At 38.8% G+C, this 21296-nt stretch overlaps 1 protein-coding gene across 5 annotated transcripts in view; it reads left to right on the top strand.

Moving 5' to 3' along the window:
- Boll (boule RNA binding protein) overlaps positions 1-20470 on the top strand; it is a 129162-nt gene extending 108692 nt beyond the window's left edge. For 4 of the 5 annotated variants that reach the window (NM_001432510.1, NM_001432509.1, NM_001432519.1 and 1 more), the window contains 1 exon segment: positions 16248-20470. In NM_001432510.1, the coding sequence (NP_001419439.1) occupies positions 16248-16406 (159 nt within the window). In that variant the 3' untranslated portion in view covers positions 16407-20470. 5 annotated transcript variants of the gene reach the window in all.
- Positions 20471-21296: the final 826 nt, after the last annotated feature.

Below are 21296 nucleotides of genomic sequence, written 5' to 3'. Positions count from 1 at the left end.
TGGTTCAACTGGAGGGCAACATGTAGAAGAATGCAGATCGATCCATGCTTATCACCCTGTACAAAGCTTAAGTCCAAGTGGATCAAGGACCTCCACATCAAACCAGACACACTCAAACTAATAGAAGAAAAACTAGGGAAGCATCTGGAACACATGGGCACTGGAAAAAAATTCCTGAACAAAACACCAATGGCTTATGCTCTAAGATCAAGAATCGACAAATGGGATCTCATAAAACTGCAAAGCTTCTGTAAGGCAAAGGACACGGTGGTTAGGACAAAACGGCAACCAACAGATTGGGAAAAGATCTTTACCAATCCTACAACAGATAGAGGCCTTATATCCAAAACATACAAAGAACTCAAGAAGTTAGACCGCAGGGAAACAAATAACCCTATTAAAAAATGGGGTTCAGAGCTAAACAACGAATTCACAGCTGAGGAATGCCGAATGGCTGAGAAACACCTAAAGAAATGTTCAACATCTTTAGTCATAAGGGAAATGCAAATCAAAACAACCCTGAGATTTCACCTCACACCAGTGCGATTGGCTAAGATCAAAAACTCAGGTGACAGCAGATGCTGGCGAGGATGTGGAGAAAGAGGAACACTCCTCCATTGTTGGTGGGATTGCAGACTGGGAAAACCATTCTGGAAATCAGTCTGGAGGTTCCTCAGAAAATTGGACATTGAACTGCCTGAGGATCCAGCTATACCTCTCTTGGGCATATACCCAAAAGATGCCTCAACATATAAAAGAGACACGTGCTCCACTATGTTCATCGCAGCCTTATTTATAATAGCCAGAAAATGGAAAGAACCCAGATGCCCTTCAACAGAGGAATGGATACAGAAAATGTGGTACATCTACACAATGGAATATTACTCAGCTATCAAAAACAACGAGTTTATGAAATTCGTAGGCAAATGGTTGGAACTGGAAAATATCATCCTGAGTGAGGTAACCCAATCACAGAAAGACATACATGGTATGCACTCATTGATAAGTGGCTATTAGCCCAAATGCTTGAATTACCCTAGATCCCTAGAACAAACGAAACTCAAGACGGATGATCAAAATGTGAATGCTTCACTCCTTCTTTAAATGAGGAAAAAGAATACCCTTGGCAGGGAAGGGAGAGGCAAAGATTAAAACAGAGACTGAAGGAACACCCATTCAGAGCCTGCCCCACATGTGGCCCATACATATACAGCCACCCAATTAGACAAGATGGATGAAGCAAAGAAGTGCAGACCGACAGGAGCCGGATGTAGATCGCTCCTGAGAGACACAGCCAGAATACAGCATATATAGAGGCGAATGCCAGCAGCAAACCACTGAACTGAGAATAGGTCCCCTATTGAAGGAATCAGAGAAAGAACTGGAAGAGCTTGAAGGGGCTCGAGACCCCAAAAGTACAACAATGCCAAGCAACCAGAGCTTCCAGGGACTAAGCCACTACCTAAAGACTATACATGGACTGACCCTGGACTCTGACCCCATAGGTAGCAATGAATATCCTAGTAAGAGCACCAGTGGAAGGGGAAGCCCTGGGTCCTGCTAAGACTGAACCCCCAGTGAACTAGTCTATGGGGGTAGGGCGGCAATGGGGGTAGGGTTGGGAGGGGAACACCCATAAGGAAGGGGAGGGGGGAGGGGGATGTTTGCCCGGAAACCGGGAAAGGGAATAACACTCGAAATGTATATAAGAAATACTCAAGTTAATAAAAAAAAAAAAATATGTTAAATCCATTTGGTTCATGACTTCTCTTAGTCTATCTATGTCTCTTTTTAATTACTGTTTCCATGATCTGCCCTTTGATGAGAGTGGGGTATTAAAATCTTCTACTATTGTGTGAGGTGCAATGTGTGCTTTGAGCTTTAGTAAGGTTTCTTTTCTGTATGTAGGTGCCCTTGTATTTGGGGCATCATATACATACAGATAATAGCTATTTAGGACTGAGAGTTCATATTGGTGCATTTTTCCTTTGATGAATATGAAGTGTCCTTCCTTATCTTTTTTTGTGGAATAGTTTGGATAATATTGGTATGAGGTCTTCTATGAAGGTTTGATAGAATTCTGCACTAAACCCGCCTGGACCTGGGCTCTTTTTGGTTGGGAGACCTTTAATGACTGCTTCTATTTCCTTAGGAGTTATGGGGTTGTTTAACTGGTTTATCTGTTCCTGATTTAACTTCGGTACCTGGTATCTGTCTAGGAAATTGTCCATTTCCTGAAGATTTTCAAGTTTTGTTGAATATAGGTTTTTGTAGTAAGATCTGATGATTTTTTGAATTTCCTCTGAATCTGTAGTTATGTCTCCCTTTTCATTTCTGATTTTGTTAATTTGGACGCACTCTCTGTGTTCTCTCGTTAGTCTGGCTAAGGGTTTATCTATCTTGTTGATTTTCTCAAAGAACCAACTTTTGGTTCTGTTGATTCTTTCTATGGTCCTTTTTGTTTCTACTTGGTTGATTTCAGCTCTGAGTTTGATTATTTCCTGCCTTCTACTCCTCCTGGGTGTATTTGCTTCTTTTTGTTCTAGAGCTTTTAGGTGTGCTGTCAAGCTGCTGACATATGCTCTTTCCTGTTTCTTTCTGCAGGCACTCAGCGCTATGAGTTTTCCTCTTAGCACAGCTTTCATTGTGTCCCATAAGTTTGGGTATGTTGTACCTTCATTTTCATTAAATTCTACAAAGTTTTTAATTTCTTTCTTTATTTCTTCCTTGACCAGGTTATCCTTGAGTAGAGCATTGTTCAATTTCCAAGTATATGTGGACATTCTTCCTTGATTGTTATTGAAGACCAGTTTTAGGCCGTGGTGGTCCGATAGCACGCATGGGATTATTTCTATCTTTCTTACCTGTTGAGGCCCGTTTTTTGACCAATTATATGGTCAATTTTGGAGAAAGTACCATGAGGAGCTGAGAAGAAGGTATATCCTTTTGCTTTAGGATAGAATGTTCTATAAATATCCGTTAGGTCCATTTGGCTCATGACTTCTCTTAGTCTGTCTACATCTCTGTTTAATTTCTGTTTCCATGATCTGTCCATTGATGAGAGTGGGGTGTTGAAATCTCCCACTATTATTGTGTGAGGTCCAATGTGTGTTTTGAGCTTTAGTAAGGTTTCTTTTACATATGTAGGTGCCCTTGTATTTGGGGCATAGATATTTAGGATTGAGAGTTCATCTTGGTTGATTTTTCCTTTGATGAATATGAAGTGTCCTTCCTTATCTTTTTTGATGACTTTTAGTTGAAAATCAATTTTATTCGATATTAGAATGGCTACTCCAGCTTGCTTCTTCAGACCATTTGCTTGGAAAGTTGTTTTCCAGCCTTTTATTCTGAGGTAGTGTCTGTCTTTGTCTCTGAGGTGTGTTTCCTGTAGGCAGCAAAATGTTGGGTCCTCCTTGTGTATCCAGTTTGTTAATCTGTGTCTTTTTATTGGGGAATTGAGTCCATTGATGTTGAGAGATATTAAGGAATAGTGGTTGTTGCTCCCTGTTATATTTGTGTTTGGATGTGAGACTATGTTTGTGTGCTTGTCTTCTCTTTGTTTTGTTGCAAAATGATTAGTTTTTTGCTTTTTCTAGGGTGTAGCTTGCCTCCTTGTGTTGGGCTCCACCATTTATTATCCTTTGTAGGGCTGGATTTGTAGAAAGATACTGTGTAAATTTGGTTTTGTCATGGAATATCTTGGTTTCTCCATCTATGTTAATTGAGAGTTTTGCTGGATACAGTAACCGGGGCTGGCATTTGTGTTCTCTTAGGGTCTTTATGACATCTGTCCAGGATCTTCTGGCTTTCATCGTCTCTGGTGAGAAGTCTGGTGTGATTCTGATAGGTCTGCCTTTATATGTTACTTGACTTTTTTCCCTTACTGCTTTTAATATTCTTTCTTTGTTTTGTGCATTTTGTGTTTTGACTATTATGTGACAGGAGGAGTTTCTTTTCTGGTCCAATCTATTTGGAGTTCTGTATGCTTATTGTATGTTTATAGGCATCTCTTTCTTTAGGTTAGGGAAGTTTTCTTCTATGATTTTGTTGAAGATATTTACTGGTCCTTTGAGCCGGCAATGTTCACTCTCTTCTATACCTATTAACCTTAGCTTTGATCTCTTCATTGTGTCCTGGATTTCCTGTATGTTTTGGGCCAGTAGCTTTTTCCGTTTTACATTATATTGACAGTTATTTCGATGATTTCTATGTAATCTTTTGCTCCTGAGATTCTCTCTCCTATCTCTTGCATTCTGTTGGTGATGCTTGTATCTATGGCTCCTTGTCTCTTCCTTTGGTTTTCTATATCCAGGGTTGTTTCCCTGTGTCCTTTCTTTATTGCTTCTATTTCCATTTTTAATTCCTTCACGTGTTTGATTGTGTTTTCCTGTAATTCTTTCAGGGATTTTTGCATTTCCTTTCTCTAGGCTTCTGCTTGTTTATTTGTGTTTTCCTGCATTTCTCTAAGGGAGTTCTTTATGTCTTTCTTGAAGTCCTCCATCATCATGATCAAATGTGATTTTAAATCTAGATCCTGCTTTTCTGGTGTGTTTGGATATTCAGTGCTTTGGTTGGAGAATTGGGCTCCGATGATGCCATGTAGTCTTGGTTTCTGTTGCTTGGGTTCCTATGCTTGCCTCTCACCATCAGATTATCTCTGGTGTTACTTTGTTCTGCTATTTCTGACAGTGGCTAGACCATCCTATAGGCCTGTGTGTCAGGAGTGCTGTAGACCTGTTTTCCTGTTTTCTTTCAGCCAGTTATGGGAACAGAGTGTTCTGCTTTCAGGCATGTAGTCATTCCTGTCTACTGGTCTTCAGCTGTTCCTGTGGGGCGTGTGTCCTGAGTCCACCAGGCAGGTCACTTGGAGCAGAATAGTTGGTCTTACCTCTAGCCTCAGGCCTGAAGTTGCTCCTTAGAGCGGGTTTCAGCTCTCTGTGAGGGCAGCAACCAGAAGGGCCTGCCCCACCTTCTCTCGGGTCCCTGTGCACAGGGGGCCCAGGCGTATTCCTCTAGAGTCAGAAATGTGGGCAGAGAGTAGTCTCCTTTGGCTTCCCAGGCATGTCTGCCCCTCTGAAGGTCTAGCTCTCCCTCCCACAGGATTTGTGTGCAGGGAGCTGTTTGACCGGGTCCCTTCATATCCGGGCAGAGTCTGGACCACAGCGTTCCTACAGCTTGAGTGCCCCTATCTTCCTGTTCCCAGAGGCCCGATACAGTTTCCTCTTGGGCCAAGGATGTGGGAAAGGGTGGGCAGTACTGGAAGTCTCTCCTGCCCTGCAGTATCAGGAGTGCCCACCTGTCTGGGTGATGAGCTCTCTCTCCCACGGGGTTTGGGAGCAAGGAGCTGTGGGCCAGGATCAGCGAGGTTCGGGCCCCAGCTAGAAACCGGAAGTGGCTCTAGTCTTTTGATACCTTCTCAAGAGTCCTCAGAATTACAAATGTCAAACACTTGCAGACACTGTCTGCAGCTGTAAGAATCACACCTCTGCTAGAGTAAGGGGCAAATCTGTCAGCAGCTATGGACAATCTAAAGCAGTCCCATATACATCCCACACCTGGGATTAGAACAAAAACATATTCCCATTACCTTTCTGTGTTTTTACAGAAACCAAAATTATCACTACAGGAGGCCTCCCATGGATATCACCCGCCTTGGCATATCAAGTTGTAGTGAGACTAGGTGCATCTTCTCCTATTAAGGGTTAAAGAGGCAGCCCAGGGGGAAGGGATCCAAAGGTAGGCAGTGGAGTCAGAGACAGCCCCTGCTCCTGCTATTAGGAGTCCCACATGAAGACCAAGCTACCCAACTGTTGTGTAGCTTGCCTGATATGTGCAGAGGGCCTAAGTCAGTCCCATGCAAGCTCCCTGGTTGGCAATTCAGTCTATGTGAGCCCCTATGGGCCCAGATTAGTTGATTCTGTAGATTTTCTTGTGGTGTCCTTAACCTTAGTTTAGAAATCTAAAATCCCCTCCTCCTCTTCCTCTTCCTCCTCTTCTTCCTCCTCTTCCTCTTCCTCCTCCTCCTCTTCTTCCTCCTCCTCCTCTTCCTCCTCCTCCTCCTCTTCTTCTTCCTCCTCTTCTTCATCCTCCTCTTCCGCAGGATTCCCCAAGCTCCACCTTATGTTTGGCTGTGGAGCTCTGCATCTGTTTTCACCAGTCACTAGGTGAACCCTATGTAATGACGATTACACTAGGCTCCTATCTGCACGTTGTCAGGCTCACTCTAACAGTATGAGTCTCAGGCTGGACCAGTCATTGACTGGCCATTCCCTCAATTTCTGCTCCATCTTTACCCCCGCACAAATTTTAGGCAGGACAAATTGTAGGTTGAATGGCTGTGTTGGTGTCCCAATCCCTCAATTGGAAATCTTGCCTAGTTACAGGAGATGGCCAGTTGAGGGTCCACATACCCCATTGCTAGGAGTCTTAGCTAGGGTCACCCTCAGAGATTCCTGAGAGTTTCCATTGCCCTAAGTTTCTAGCTCATTCCAGAAGTCTCACTCCCCCTCCCGCCTCATTCCAACTGTCTCTCCCAGTACCCTCTCCCTCCATCTTCTCCCAACCTGATTCCTCCTTTTCCCATCTCAACAACCACCCTCGCTCAGTCCCCTCCCTCTGTCCACCCACAATGTCTATTTTATTGCTCCTTCTCAGTGACAGAATAACAGAAAATATATATTAATTAGAACTATCATGACATTAATATATTATTAACAAGCAATGTGCTTTAAAAATTCTATAACCAATTCTAAGTTTAGACAAAATACAAGGCTAGAGATATTATTTTTGACAGGTGGGTTTTGGAGGTTTATTTCATACATTAACCTTTGTTGAAAGTATCAAGCAACTGATAGATCACCACATAGATTTTGAAGAGCAGAATTTTGTGTATATATTTCTAACTGAAGGAAGATGACCAAAATCTAATTTGTAATATACAAAATTGTAATTCGTTGTTAATATTTAGTTCTTTCCACATCAAATATTTAGCTCAGATGTTACTATGTAACTAAAGTTACTATATTTCTGTCTTTATTGATGGGGGAAAGTTAAGATAGGGTCTCAAGTAGTTCACACAGGCCACGAACTTGCTGTTTAGCAGGAAATGGCTCTGAACCCTTGATCAGTCTGCCTCCACCTCTAGAATCTTGGGCTTATGAGCACGTACCACCACCCCTGGCTTTTTATCTCATTGACTTTGTGAGAGTAAGTGTAGAGTGCAGCCTCCGCTCGCCATCTGCAGTGCTGCCCTGTGTGTGCTGGCACTAGTGAGCACGGGAGTGGCCCGGTCTTCTGAGCACACCATTATATGAAAAAGGCAGAGATGTGGGAGAGAGTGCAAGTGTTAATTTTTGACAAGACCTCGGAAGCTAAAACTTGTTTTAGAGAAAATAACCCAAAAATATAAAAGAGAAATGGTAGAGTTGTGTGGGTTGGGGAAAATCTGGAAAAGTTGGGGTTGGGGTAGTGATCAGAATATATGAAATTTTTTCAATGTAAAAAGATATCTTAACCTTTAAAATATAACAATAAACACTTACTCTGACTTGGAATATAATAAATCTAACACCATACAATCAATTTAATGTACCCATCACTTTAAAATATTACTTTTTAAATTATATGTCATGTTTGCTTGTATTGGGTAGACCTATTACAGAGAATTCAGCTCCCTTTATTGTCTTCTAAATTACTGGAGGAAATATCCCCAAACTTTTTTTATAGAACATTTTCATATGCATCTGCCAGTTGATCTTTTTTCGTTAAAAATCATTTAAACCAAATACCTTTATGTACTGTGGGTAAATGTAACCAACAGTATATAATGTTGAACATTTTTTCTGTTATTTGCAAAGTAGTTTACTCTATTTTGTATAAAACAGACTTGCAATTAAAGTCTGTCTAAATAGGGTCTTGTATATCATGCTAACTACTCAGAAATAAACCATGCTTAGGAACTTGTCAAGTTATACTATGATTAGTAATCTTTGAACTATCATTGCATGCACTCAGAATTGCAAATCCTCTATTGCTCACTCATTGATGAGCAGCAGATGTGTCTTGATTTTCATTATCTTCATAGAAATCAAGGCCCTAGGGTTAAAGAGATAGCTCAGCAGGTAAGGGTACTTATTACTCTTACAGAAAACCTGGAGTTTGTTCCCAGCATATTAGGTCTAGTTCCAGGAAATCTGGCCTTGTCTTCTGCTTTTGTGGACACCACATGGTGCATATAAAGACAAGAACACATATATACATATATATGTGATGGTTTGATGAAAATGGCCCCTGTAGGCTCATAGAGAGTGGCATTATTCCTATTAGGTGTGGCCTTGCTGGAGCAGGGTTGGCCTTGTTGGAGGAAGTGTGTCACTGGGGTAGACTTTGAGGTTTCAGAAGCTCAGGCCCAGTGTCACTCTTTCTTCCTACTGCCTGAGGATCCAGATGGAGAAGTCTCGGGTACCTCTCCAGCACCACATCCACCTGTGTGCCGCCATGCTTCATGCCCTGATGATAATGCACTAAACTCTGAACTGTAAGCCACCCCAGTTAAACGTTTGCCTTTGTAAGAGTTGGCATGGTCATGGTGTTTCAACACAGCAATAAAAACCATAATATAAATAAAAATAACTTTTATTTTGTGCAAATGAGTGTTTTGGCTGCCTATATGTTTGTGTACCATATGCCTGCCTTCTGCTTTTAGAGGCCATGAAAGGACATTGCATTTCCTGGAACTGTAGTTGCAGACAGTTGAGAGCTGCCATGTTGGTGCTGGGAATTGACCATGGGTCCTCTATGTTGTTAACTGCTGAGCTATCTCTCAGCCTCAAGAGAAAGTAAATTTTATAAACAAAAGGAAAGAAACGGGGATCATTTACCTCTGGAAAAAATTCTGTCAAGTCCTGTTTCTCAAGTCCTTGTGGTAGTCAATAGTAGTTCATTCATCCTTGTTCCAAACTTTGGTTTGGGTTTTGGATTATTGGGGATTTTGTTTAGATTTTTGTTTTTGAAACAATCTCATGTAGCTTAGGTTGGCCCCAAACATAGCTAAGATTGACCTTGAACTTCTGATCCTCCTGTCTCTACCTTCTGAATACTAGAATTGTAGTCGTGTGATACCACACCCAATTTCATCTGATGCTGGGGATTGAACCCAAAGTCTCGTGCACTCTAGACACTCTACTTCCTGAACTACATCCACAGACCTCCAGGTATCGACTATATGTGCTAGTCATAAACACTATTCAGAAGACATGAGCATGAAAGGGAGCAGCAAAAAATAACTAAAATTGTCTAGTTTTTATTTTACATATTAATAAACTTAAATCATCTTTCAAAAACTACTTTTCAAAAGTGAAGTTCTAGAAATGTAGGTGATATAACCTCAACTTCCAGGGACATTAAAATTTAAGTGTCTGAGCACATTACAAACTATGGGGGCTTGCTTTATCCATGGTTTTATATGTGCAGATTCAATCAACTGTAGATAAAAATATTGAATTGTATTTGTATTGAACATGAACTGATACTTTTTCTTGATATTCCCTAAATAATACCATATTATTATTATTTATATAATAGTCACATTGTATGAAGTATTATACGTAATCTAGAGATGGCTCAAATATATGAAATGTATGCAAATTACATGCAAATACTGTATCTTTTTATGAATAGTTGGGCTTTTTCCTAGGGCCCTAAAACCAATTCCTCACATCCTCTGAGGGAGGCCTAGAAGTAAAGCATTAGACTCAAAGCTGTCATCTGAGAGCCGACTGTGCTCCAAAGGCTACACTCAGACATGTGTGACTTAACTTGTTATTTGCATTCTAACCATTGCTTAAACTTGACTGCATATCCAGACAAAAGCCCTTTCTCCTTCTAAAACCTGCAATTATAGAATCATTTCATTTATGAAGTCAAATCCTAGTGTCTTTTACTATGCATGAAAAAACACTGAATCAGTCTTATGCTGCCAGGGCTGGACTTGTTTTCAGAGGGTAACATGTTTATTCCTTCACAAGCATGAGAAGCAAGCAGACCCACCAGGCAGGGCTTTGTTTTGTTTATTGAAAATAAATTTTTTCATATAATATATTCAGATTAGGCTTTCCCTCCCCTAGTTCCTCCCAGATTTCCCTACCTCTCCATCTACCCAAATCCACATCCTTTCTCATCAAAAAACAAGAATCTAAAATAAATAATAATATAAAAATCAAACAACCTTGAATAGTACAAGACAAAACAAACAGAAAAACAAAGAGCCAAAGAAAAAGAACAATAAACAGATACAGACACAGAGACACACACATTGACAAAATCCCATAGAAACATAAATGAGAAGTCATAATCTGTAGCAATTAATTATTAAAACTCCCGGCACAAGGTTTCTACCCATGGTAGACCACTTATGTTCCCGAATGAATGACGCATACGGCCCTTATATTTTATTATGCTTTAAGCAGCACAACAGCTGGGCAACTAACTGCCTACTCTCTATGCCGTTAGAATCCACTTTCCTAAGTTACTGCTATGCTTCATTTGGGCTCCAACCAGGCAACCCTCAGGGCCATGTTCTCTAGGCCCAAAGGCCATGACACTTGGTCCCTAGCCCAGAAAACCTAAACCCCGCCTATCTCTCTTCTCCCCAGCTATTGGCTGCTGTCATCTTTATTTGCCAATCAGAATTAACTGGGGGCAGGTTCCCAGAAGCTATGTGCAGACTCCCGATCTTGGGGGCCAGCACTTAGCATTACAATAAACTGCAAAGACAAAACCTCAATATATATAAGCAAAAGCCCTATGAGGTAGGAAAGGGAAAAGTTTTAAAATTAAAAAAAAAAGCCCAGACAAGCAGTTTGAGATTAAAAAAAAATCCCTCCGGAAGTACTTTTTTTCTTAGCCGTCGTCTCTTGGCAGTGTCAGGGATGGATTCCATCTCATAGATGAGCCTTAAATTCAGCCAGATACTGGGTGGTTAGTACCACACGTTTTGTTCCACTATTTTTCTTTTATTAGGTATTTTCTTTATTTACATTTCAAATGTTATCCCCTTTCCCCGTTTCCCCTCCAACAACCCCCTAGCCCATCTTCCCTCCCCCTGCTTCTGTGAGGTTGCTCCCCACCCACCAACCCACTCCCTACATCCTCCCTGCCCTGGCATTCCCCAACTCAGGGGCATCAAGTTTTCACAGGATCAAGGGCCGCTCCTCCCATTGATGCCTGACAGGCTATCCTCTGCTACATATATGGCTGGAGCCATGGGTCCCTCCATGTGTACTCTTGGTTTAGTCCCTGGGAGCTCTGGGGCATCTGGTTGGTTGGTATTGGTGTTCTTCCTATGGGGTTGCAAACTCCTTCACCTCCTTCAGTCTTTTTTCTAGCTCCTCTATTGGGGTCTCCGTACTCAGTCCAATGGTTGGCTGTGACTATCAACCTGTGTATTTGTCAGGCTCTGCCAGAGCCTCTCAGGAGGCAGCTATATCAGGCTCCTGTCAACAAGGCACTTCTTGGCATCCACAATAGTATCTGGGTTTGGTGGCTGTATATGGGCTGGATTCCCAGGTGGGGCAGTCTTTGGATGGCCATTCCTTTGGTCTCTGCCCCATCTTTCGTCTGTGTTTCATCATGTATTTTGTTCCCCCTTGTGCCACTATTGAACTAGCATAATTTGCTTGTAGGTCAACCATTGTAAATCAGATGTTTTGTAACTGAGTTGGTATTTATCTTTCTCCTTTGGTAGAGTACAGAGTACCTTCCAGTACCCTGAACACTAGTCAGTAGGGGTAGAAGCTCTACATAGGCACCAGCTTGACTTCTCCATGTTCACTGAGTTGTGTGGGTGTCTTCAACAGTGGGGCCTTAACTTCAGTGTGTGGAGAGCATCCAATAGCCTTGGCAACAGCCTGGGTTCTATGTAGGGGCTCCCAGAGAGCACCTTTGGCCCACAACTTGATTGGATATAACCCAGTCCCAGAACTGGAGTCTTCATTTGACAAGAAAAGATGTCCAGTTGGTCCTCTAACTCTACCCAGTATTTGGCAATTTCATTTAAATCACCTTCATACATGTATATATTTTAGGAAGCTTCTAATGTATTAGATTTCCATACAACTCCTCAAAAGGCCCTGAAGTTTTAACTAATCCTCCCCATATTTTCTCTCACTCCCCTCTTCCCTTTTCCTTCATCCTCCCATTCCAGTGGCCCCTATCCATCCATAACTATGCTTTTCTACTAGCCCCATCCCAGAGTGACCCAGTTCTTCCCACAGCTCCTCCTCTGTACTTTAACTCTGTGGTATTAGGGTCATAGCCTGATTATCTAAGACCTAACAGCTGATATCCACACATAAGCAAATATAGTCTACACTTGTCTTTTGGGGTCTGGGTCATCTCACTCAGGGCAATTTTTCCTAGCTGCATCTATTTGAGTTTCATGATTTCACTTTTTGTTAGTTTCTTTTTTTTGAAACAGGTTTCTGTGTACAGCCCTAGATGTCCTGGAACTCACTCTGTAGATCTGCCTGCCTCTGCTTACCAAGTTCTAGGACTAAAAGCATGTGCCACCATCCCAGCTTATTTCATTTTGTCAGTGACCAAGTAATGTTCCTGCTGCACTGTACACTTTCTTCCTGCAGTCATCAGGTCACTGGCATGGAGGGACTTTACAGTTTCTGGCTGTTAGGAGTAGAACTGTAATGAGTGAGCATATCTGAGGAAGTACCTCTGCAGTAGGATGTAGTGGCCTTTGGGTATGTGACCAAATGGTACAGCTGGATATCGAAGTAAGCTGAGTCCTATCTTTTTTTTTTTCTTTTTTCTTTTTTTCGGAGCTGGGGACCAAACCCAGGAGTCCTATCTTAATAAGAAGTCTCCACATTGATTTCCATGGTGTCTATGCAAGTTTGCATCCCCACCATCTGTGGATGAGTATCCTCAGGAGCAGTAGCTGTCATGTGTTTGACTGATCTTGCTAATAGGGTTTTTATTCCTAAAGCAAAGAGGACCTGCGCCTCACTCTGAGTGGTCAAAGTTTGGCCTCACCTTCTTACACAATTGGATAACTGAAAGCAGCACATTTGATAAACCCTGCCAAGACAGGGTGATCAGCCCTTCAAAATCTGCATTTCAAGAGTCTGTCAGTTGATTTTGAGCCAGAAGGCTGAAGACTTGAGCTCACATGTTGCTAACAGGGGACTGTGCTAGTGGAGATTTGTCTCTACAACCTCTCAGTTCTGGAAGCTGTGTTAGGCTTCCTTTGTGTATAGATATTTGGTCATTCTCAGATTTCTGACGGGGTTGAAGACTGATTATAGTCTCATAGCCTATTAGGCTGTTTAACTCTGAATATACATATTTTATTGGATAGTTATCAGATAGTATACAAGCTAGCCAAGATATAATATAGATTTTTAAGCCTTTCTCGGGCTGAAATGAATAATTAAATGTTCTGTCTAACTGATATAGTGATGGACTGGGTGTTGAGTATATCATATGCTTTATAAATTGTAGAATGGTAATAATTGTACTCAATTTATATATAAGTGAAAAGGCTTTTTAACTGGACAAAAAGGGGGAAATGTTGTGGTTTGCCCTGAAGTTATCTGTATTTTGATGCTAATTCCACTGCCCCAAGGATAGCTGCCTAATCATGTACTCAGGAATCAGGTCACTTCACCAGAACCTTTTCCCCATTGAATTTGTAAAGTACAGGTGAGGGCTAGATACAGGATAGAAGGATGCCTGTCATTGGAGGAGAAGGAAGGATGGGCGGGAGAAAGTTTGAAGGAAGAGGAGGAGACTGGATCAGAAAGGACAGAGGAGAGAGAGGGGGGAGAAGCCATGGCAGGTGATGTTAAGATTCTGTGCTGTGTATTTACAGGTTGTTATTAACGTTCTTAAGGGATGGATGGTACCGGGCTTTGTATGTTTAAGTGGGCAATTATATCTTATCAATTGGGTCAAAGATTATTGTGTTGTGTGTTCTTTTATGTGAGGGTTTGAGTGTAGGAAAGAGTGCGGCGGCTGGGCCGCAGAGGAGTTGGGATGTGTTTCTGCCAAGATATCTAGCCGCGGTGTGGACCTAGCGGGGTAAAGGACAACAATACTCTTTTTTGTTTTTATATTTTTACAACAACAGGAGTCTAATCAAAAAATATTTAAATTCTAAAACAGAGTAAATCATGAGAAATACAAATCTATTTCAACATGCTTTTATCAAGCAACCCAAGTATACAAACCAGTTTCCTAAGCAAATGGTGTCATTATGGCTACTCTAGAATTTTTAGATCACTCTTTAAACGTAGTATTGTTCAAGTAAGCATTCTGGAAAATATAAGAAACTCATAGTAAGTAGCAAGCTTCTAGAGTATCCCGGAAAACCTTTAGTTCAGACAACAAAAGCCTATGCCATCCAGTCTTGGGAACATAACACATCTCAAAATTCTTCTGAAACAAAATTCATCACCACATTTGTTCCTTCTTCCTCTCCATTTTTGCTAATAGCTATAATGTAGGCATTCATTAGTCTGTTATACTCCCTCAGTTTAGTCTTGTTATCTTAGCTCTACCATTGAACTACATCTACAGCTCTGCTAGTTGGGGAACAGTTACTCACGCATAGTTTTATTATATCCTAGTGATGGGTACTAGATTCAAAAGATACAGATAATAGATACATAGATATACACACATATATATGTATATGTATATATATAATTTTATCTCATTCCTTTCCAGTTTTTTATTATTTGTAATTTTGTGCACTTGTGCATGTGTGTATGGTTATGTGCATGTGAGTGCAAGTACCCGCAGAGACCAGAAGTGTCAGACCCCCTGGAGCTGGAGAAGCAAGCAGTTGTAAGGCCAGCTAACATGGGTACTAGGAATCAAACTCATATCCACTAGAGGGGCAGTGCATGCTTCTAACCACTGAGCCATCTCTCTGGCCCCAAATTTTATCTAATTCTAAGATAATTGTCATTATCATAATTGTCTTATGGTCTCCTTAATTCAAAAAAATTTGTAAAAAAAAATTTGGAAAATAAGTCCCGATGTCACTGGAGAAAATTGTCTTATAATACTCATTTTGGTAAGCTTTCTTTAGCTTAGGATTATTATAGTACATTGTAACATTCTTTTCAAATTAGAAGACTATTTTGTAGCATCACAATTAAAGCATGTTTAATTCTGGAAGCATCCAGATCTGTTATTACACTTTAAAACTAACTCATGAATTTCCTCCTGACACTTAGATATGCTCCAAGTTCTAGTAGGTCAGAAGAGTGCACTAAATGCCCATAGCATAGAACTTGAAACTATACATTGTTAATTTTCCCTTTAGAGAAGTTTTGCTTTTTACTCTTAGAAATTTTATCTATAGCTTTTAATTGTACATTATAGTCAGATGCAATTGATTTAATTTAGGTGCCACTTCAAACATTTTATTTAGTATGGCACAGCCACTACCTCCTTGATGGCTTTATTTAATCACAATATTGAACTCATATCACTTAAAGTAGGAGAACAATTGGTAAGATTTCTGGGCAACAGGATTTGCTTCCCCTAGATGCTCTAAAGAAGGCATTTAGCATGTAAGATTCCTTAGTAAATTTCCCTATTTTCAATGTTTTAAGCAGGGGATATCTCTGTTAATCTCTTTATTTTGCAGTAGATCAAAGAAAAGTCACTTGTTGGAACAAAGCTTCATCACTAAGTGATTTGCCCAACAGACAAAATGTTTATCTATTAAGTAGTATATTAATAATCTGCTGATTTTCTCTCGATAGTACTTTCTTATCCATTAGATCTAATTCTAATCTTATATAGCATAAGCACATACTTTTTTTAAACAAAAATAAATGTAGCCAAAGCTTAGAGATGATGTAATGAGAGTATAATGTCATTTAGAAATCTCAGTGACCATGGCAATCCCCAGACCCTTTATATGTGATTTCTTTACAGCCACAGGATGCCTCCCTGTCTAGTAGCTTATTATCAAGTTAGCCTACCCCTCAGGCATTTCCGTAAGAACACTTTACTCAGAATCCGGACCCTAAGCTGGGAATATATGAAGCTCAGTGGTTGGCCAAGCTTGAGTAGCACACACAGGCCTAGGTTAGATCCCCAAGGCTATCTTAAAAAATATCCAGACCCAATCAGTCTTGTTTTTTGTAAATCTTTCCCGTAAGTAATTATAATATTTAAAGTGCATGAAAAACCCTAATTTTCTTTAAATCTTTTACTAGGAACCAAGGTTACATTCTGTGAGAAGAAGCTTTTCTCAGCCTTCATCTGTGGGTTTGAAACCTCGATATTCTCGAAGCCCACACTTTCATCCTAGAAAAGATTTCAGAGCAGAGGATTCAGTTTCCACTCCACCTTCCTGTACTGACTTTGTTAAGTAGACTCTTGGAGAAGCGTTTTGTCCAGAAATAGAAAATAACTAGGCCCCTATGTGGTCTAGTAACAAATGGGTTTGGGGATATGCTTAAGGTTAAATGTTTTTGGTTTTTTTTTTAAGAGAATTTCTGAAATCTTAGTACCCAAAACATTGGAGATGCAGAGTTAAATCATGGTTTCCTTTATTAACTCCACCACTTAAGTACTATAGAGCTATAAGCCATAACAAACAAGACAGAATTGTCTCTAAGACAACAACTCTCTTACACATCATCATCTGGCTGGCTACCCAGCATGGCCATCACACATACACTTACAAACAGCTCTGATGTTTAAATGTTCAGGTTTATTCCAAAAGGTTCATAATTTAGACAAATCTGTAGCTGGCATATATAAAAATACTTACTAGCAGACCATTTTTTGCTTATGGTCTAATTTAAGCAGACACCATCTTGTTAGGGAGATGATGTGTATATTCTACTTTCTACATTATCCTGGTTTCACTACATTTGTGTTCATGTGTATTTTACCTATATTAAGTGGTTTTGAGAAAAACACATTTCAAACTCTACCTTACAAGTTTTTACAAACATTGATGTAAAGCAGTATTTGTGCTACAAAAAAATCCATAAACCTGTCACATTATAACCACTTACTGTATATGGTTACTGTGGCCAAAGTGAAACTATCCTTAAATGTCCTGAAAGATTATCTATTTGTGGCCCTTTGCTGTCATTTATACATGAAGTAGAGTTGCTCATAGGGCATAGCATCTTAGGGATTATAATTTGTAATCACATCATGTCAGATTCGATACTGTCAGTATTTTATCTTTCATTCATTCGGTTCTTTGTGAGGCTTATAGGCTTTTAAAACATTAGAATTTTCCCATAACACAGTTTTATTTTTAAATGCAAAGAAGCTATGTATGATTGCCTGCTGTTATGGAATGAGAGAAGTTTCTAAAAATTAAAAAATATGCCACAATAATTAGAATTTTAACATTAAAAAATAAGCCTACTATCTTTTAAGTCAATGCCTTCTATTTACCAGATGTTGTGACTTCTGTAAAAAAAAAAAAAAAAAAAAAACTTACTCCTTTGACAGAAGCTTGGGTTAGTAAAAACAATAGTTACATAAATCAGCAATATTTCAATTGACTACATGGAAGTGTATCTTAGACTTTAGTGAAATTTAATAGTACAGTACTTCTAGGAAATACTAGAACTTCAACATTTTAAATTTGCATCTTCTCCCAAGAATTAATATGTCTTATACTTCTGCTGGGAAAGAATAGGAATTATAAATTTGAAAGTTCTTATATCAGAAAAGAGACTCCCAAATAACTTGAATTATTTTTTTATTCTGTCTCATAAAGGATGATGAATATACTCATGGGTGTACATATATATTTGGGGTATGTGATCCTAATATTTTGGGATTAAAATACATGTCTATGAATAAAATGTAATAGTATTGTATATTAGATAGTATCTTCATACATCCTAAGGCCATTCCATCTACTTAAAGGTATTTTCTTTTGTTAGAGTTACTTTGAAAGTAACATGCCATATATAATCTGTTACCAGAGCCCTGGCCAAAATATCATGAAACTATATTTGATGTTCAGCTTACCAGTTTTCAGTATACATTTTAATCCCATATTTATTATTCAGGCTTATTCAATGAATAACAGGCATTTCTAAAACCTTTATAAATTCCAAGAGTCTGAGAGTAATTGTATTTTCCATTTAAAGAAAAACTTAAGAGTTTTTGTTACCTAGTTTTTGTTCAGGCAATTATGCTCTCTCCTAAAATATATTGTACTTCCACATTTTCATTCATTTCTGTAAAGATTATATATCACTATATTTCTCTCTGTGGACTGTAAAGTATTAAGTGGAGATAACATGAAAATATATTAAGGCGATCCCTCAAAAGATACTACTCTGCTTATGTTGGGATGCCTTGCTCCTATTTTTACAAATGTATCAAAAGTAATTTTCACAACTATAAAACATCAGTGTTTAGCTTTCAGTTTCGAAGGTCTTTTTATAAGCCATCTTTGACAACTTCACCCTTAGTTCTAAAACAACCACTATCTAAAGGAAATGTCTAATCAGCATAAAAATTATTGCTGAAATACATCCTTTTTCCTTGGTCCTTTGGAGATAGAAAAATAAATTTATAGTATCAATTAACAATTTGAAATTAGATTTAATACAGTGAGTTTCTTGCTAATCAATATTAGGATTTTTGTTTTCAGCACCAAGATAAACACAGCTACAGAGTATATACCCATAACATTTTTAACAACACATAAAAGTATGCAGACAGATTTTTAAACGATACTAATACACAGAAACTTTTCTGCCCTTTGATAGAGTTCTGCTTGGACTATTGCAAACTGTGAAAAGTGCTTTTAATTAAAATAACATTTACTATCCTGATGGTAAAAGAAAAATGAAAATAAACTCAATAAATTCCCATGTTTACAGGGGGGTGTTTAAGCCTGTGTTCTGGCTACCTGTATAATATTTACAGAATTTGTTTTAAACTGTTGAGCTTGGATATACACACCTTTAAATACTGAATATTTAAATGTCTATCTCAACAAAGTTGCCAATGATGGTTTCTGATAATTTGGTTTAACCTGACTAGGCCCCCTTCTCATTACTTGGATTTATGGAGCAAGTTTTCACTATGACTACTGTCTGTCCATCTGAAATCATAGTGGTTTCCTAATAAATTTACACTGGGCTACAGCTCTACATTTATACAGTCTGTTCATGTGAGAGTTAATAGCTCTCTATATGATTTCCATGAGTTACCAAAGAAAGTATGTTCTCTTAGGCTAGGAAACTAATTTATGATATCAGTTACATCCAAATGTTTTTTACTGAAATTTTGGTGTGAAGTAATTATCTTAGAGACTGATTTTTATGTGAAAAATAGTTTAACTAAAAAATTCCCTTGAGCACTATGCAACCATTTTTTTATATTTTATACTAGGTCAAAACACTGTCACAATGAATGTTAGAAATGTTTCCTTTGCATCCAAATAAAAATCCTTAAAGTGGCATGAAAATCCAACCTACCATCTTTCATGCAACCAGCTATATACATTTTCAGTCACTAACCTTGTGAGTACTTACAGATTTCTTCTATAATATCAAAGTGAGCTTATTTTAATTAAATTCCAATAATGAGTTAGAAATAAACAATGGCTAACAGGTATAGATCAGTGGTAGAACGCTCGCCTAACGTGCAAAAAAGTCATCCACAGTGAAACTAGGACTTAATGCTAAAAATGTCTGCCTCTATAAAAAAAGTAGGAAGTTTCTGTAAAATGAGCTTTATAGGACTTTAAGTATAAATGCCAATTCATTATTCTAGTTTACTAAGTTCGGCATATAAAGGTGCTCTGTGCACACCCATTCGTGACCTACTGTGCAGTTTTTGAAAGACCTAACATTATGCCTTGCTAACCAAGGTCTGTCTGCATTTAAACCGACCCTAGAGAAATTATTTTAAGCCCAACGTTAAAATGTAGGCCTCCTGATGTTCCTAGTTAACAAGGATATTAAAACAGTTAATCTCTTAAAATATATTTTACATTTATATTTTACCTATATAAAGATGGTTTTACCCCATTTCCTTGAAGTGAAACTCAAATCTAACAAAACTTATTCCTTTTAAAATGTAAGATTGAGTACTCAGTATTTCTTTTTGCAGTTCACAGCAGTTACTACTTTATAAAGATGAGAATGTATTGACTATGCTATGAAGTAAAATTTACAAGAATTATCCAGTATGTGGCATTTAGATAATGGGAAATAACAATAGCCAAAGGACCTGGTTTCTGCAATCCTTTTAGAAAAGATGTTATAAGAATGGATGTCATAGAATTTAAACTGTTAGTAAGTAAATAAGTTTTATTAATATGTTCATTTGTATTAAACTGTATGTATGAAATAAAATTTCACTGTTTGTGACCTCTAGTAAATTCACTAGCTTTGTTACTATAATAGTTAATTAAAATAAACTTGAATATTGATGTTTGTCTAAAGATAAATGTGTAAAGTGTTGGGAAAATGTCATTTGAAAGATGCTTATTGGGGTTGGGGATTTAGCTCAGTGGTAGAGCGCTTGCCTAGCAAGTGCAAGGCCCTGGGTTCAGTTCTCAGCTCCGGAAAAAAAAAAAAAAGGAAAAAAAAAAAAAAGGATGCTTATTAGCCTCATGACTTTATGCAAGATACTTTTGATTTTTAGCAGATTCTTAAACTTACTCCATATGTGACTCCTTTTCACCTAAGACAATTTTCTATGACTCCGGGATATACATAGTATAATATATACAAGCCAAACATTTACTGACGATAAATCATACATTTATTTTAAAACAATCCTTTTGTACACATACAATCTTACCATTTATTAAAGCCTAAACAAAATGTATATACGAAGATGAATGTGCTTATTGATCTTTAAATAATTAACTGAACCAGTGAGGTGGCTCTGCAGGCAAAGGTACTTTCAGTGTGAGTCTGGTGTCCTGAGGTCAACTCCCAGCTCTTGTAAAGGCAGAAAAAGAGGAGCAGCTTCACAAAGTTCTCTTCTAACATCTATACATGTGCCAAGACATAGATCACATGCACACATACCCATACCAACAGTAAAAATATTCTACGTCTGCAGGAGCTAGATCTTGGCTGAATAGCTGATACTTAAATAAAGGACTGAAGGACTAGCAAGCTCAAGGCCCTGGGTTCGGTCCTCAGCTCCGGGGGGGAAAAAAAAAAAGGACCAAAGGAGCTGAAGGGGCTTATAGCCCCATAGGAAGAACAACAATATCAACCAACCAGATCACCAGAGCTCCCAAGGACTAAACCACC

Source organism: Rattus norvegicus, chromosome 9 (assembly GCF_021556685.1).
Source record: "Rattus norvegicus strain SHRSP/BbbUtx chromosome 9, alternate assembly SHRSP_T2T, whole genome shotgun sequence".
NCBI lineage: Eukaryota > Metazoa > Chordata > Mammalia > Rodentia > Muridae > Rattus > Rattus norvegicus.
The sequence above is the reverse complement of the archived record's forward strand: the minus strand, read 5'-3'. Positions and strand labels throughout refer to the sequence as shown.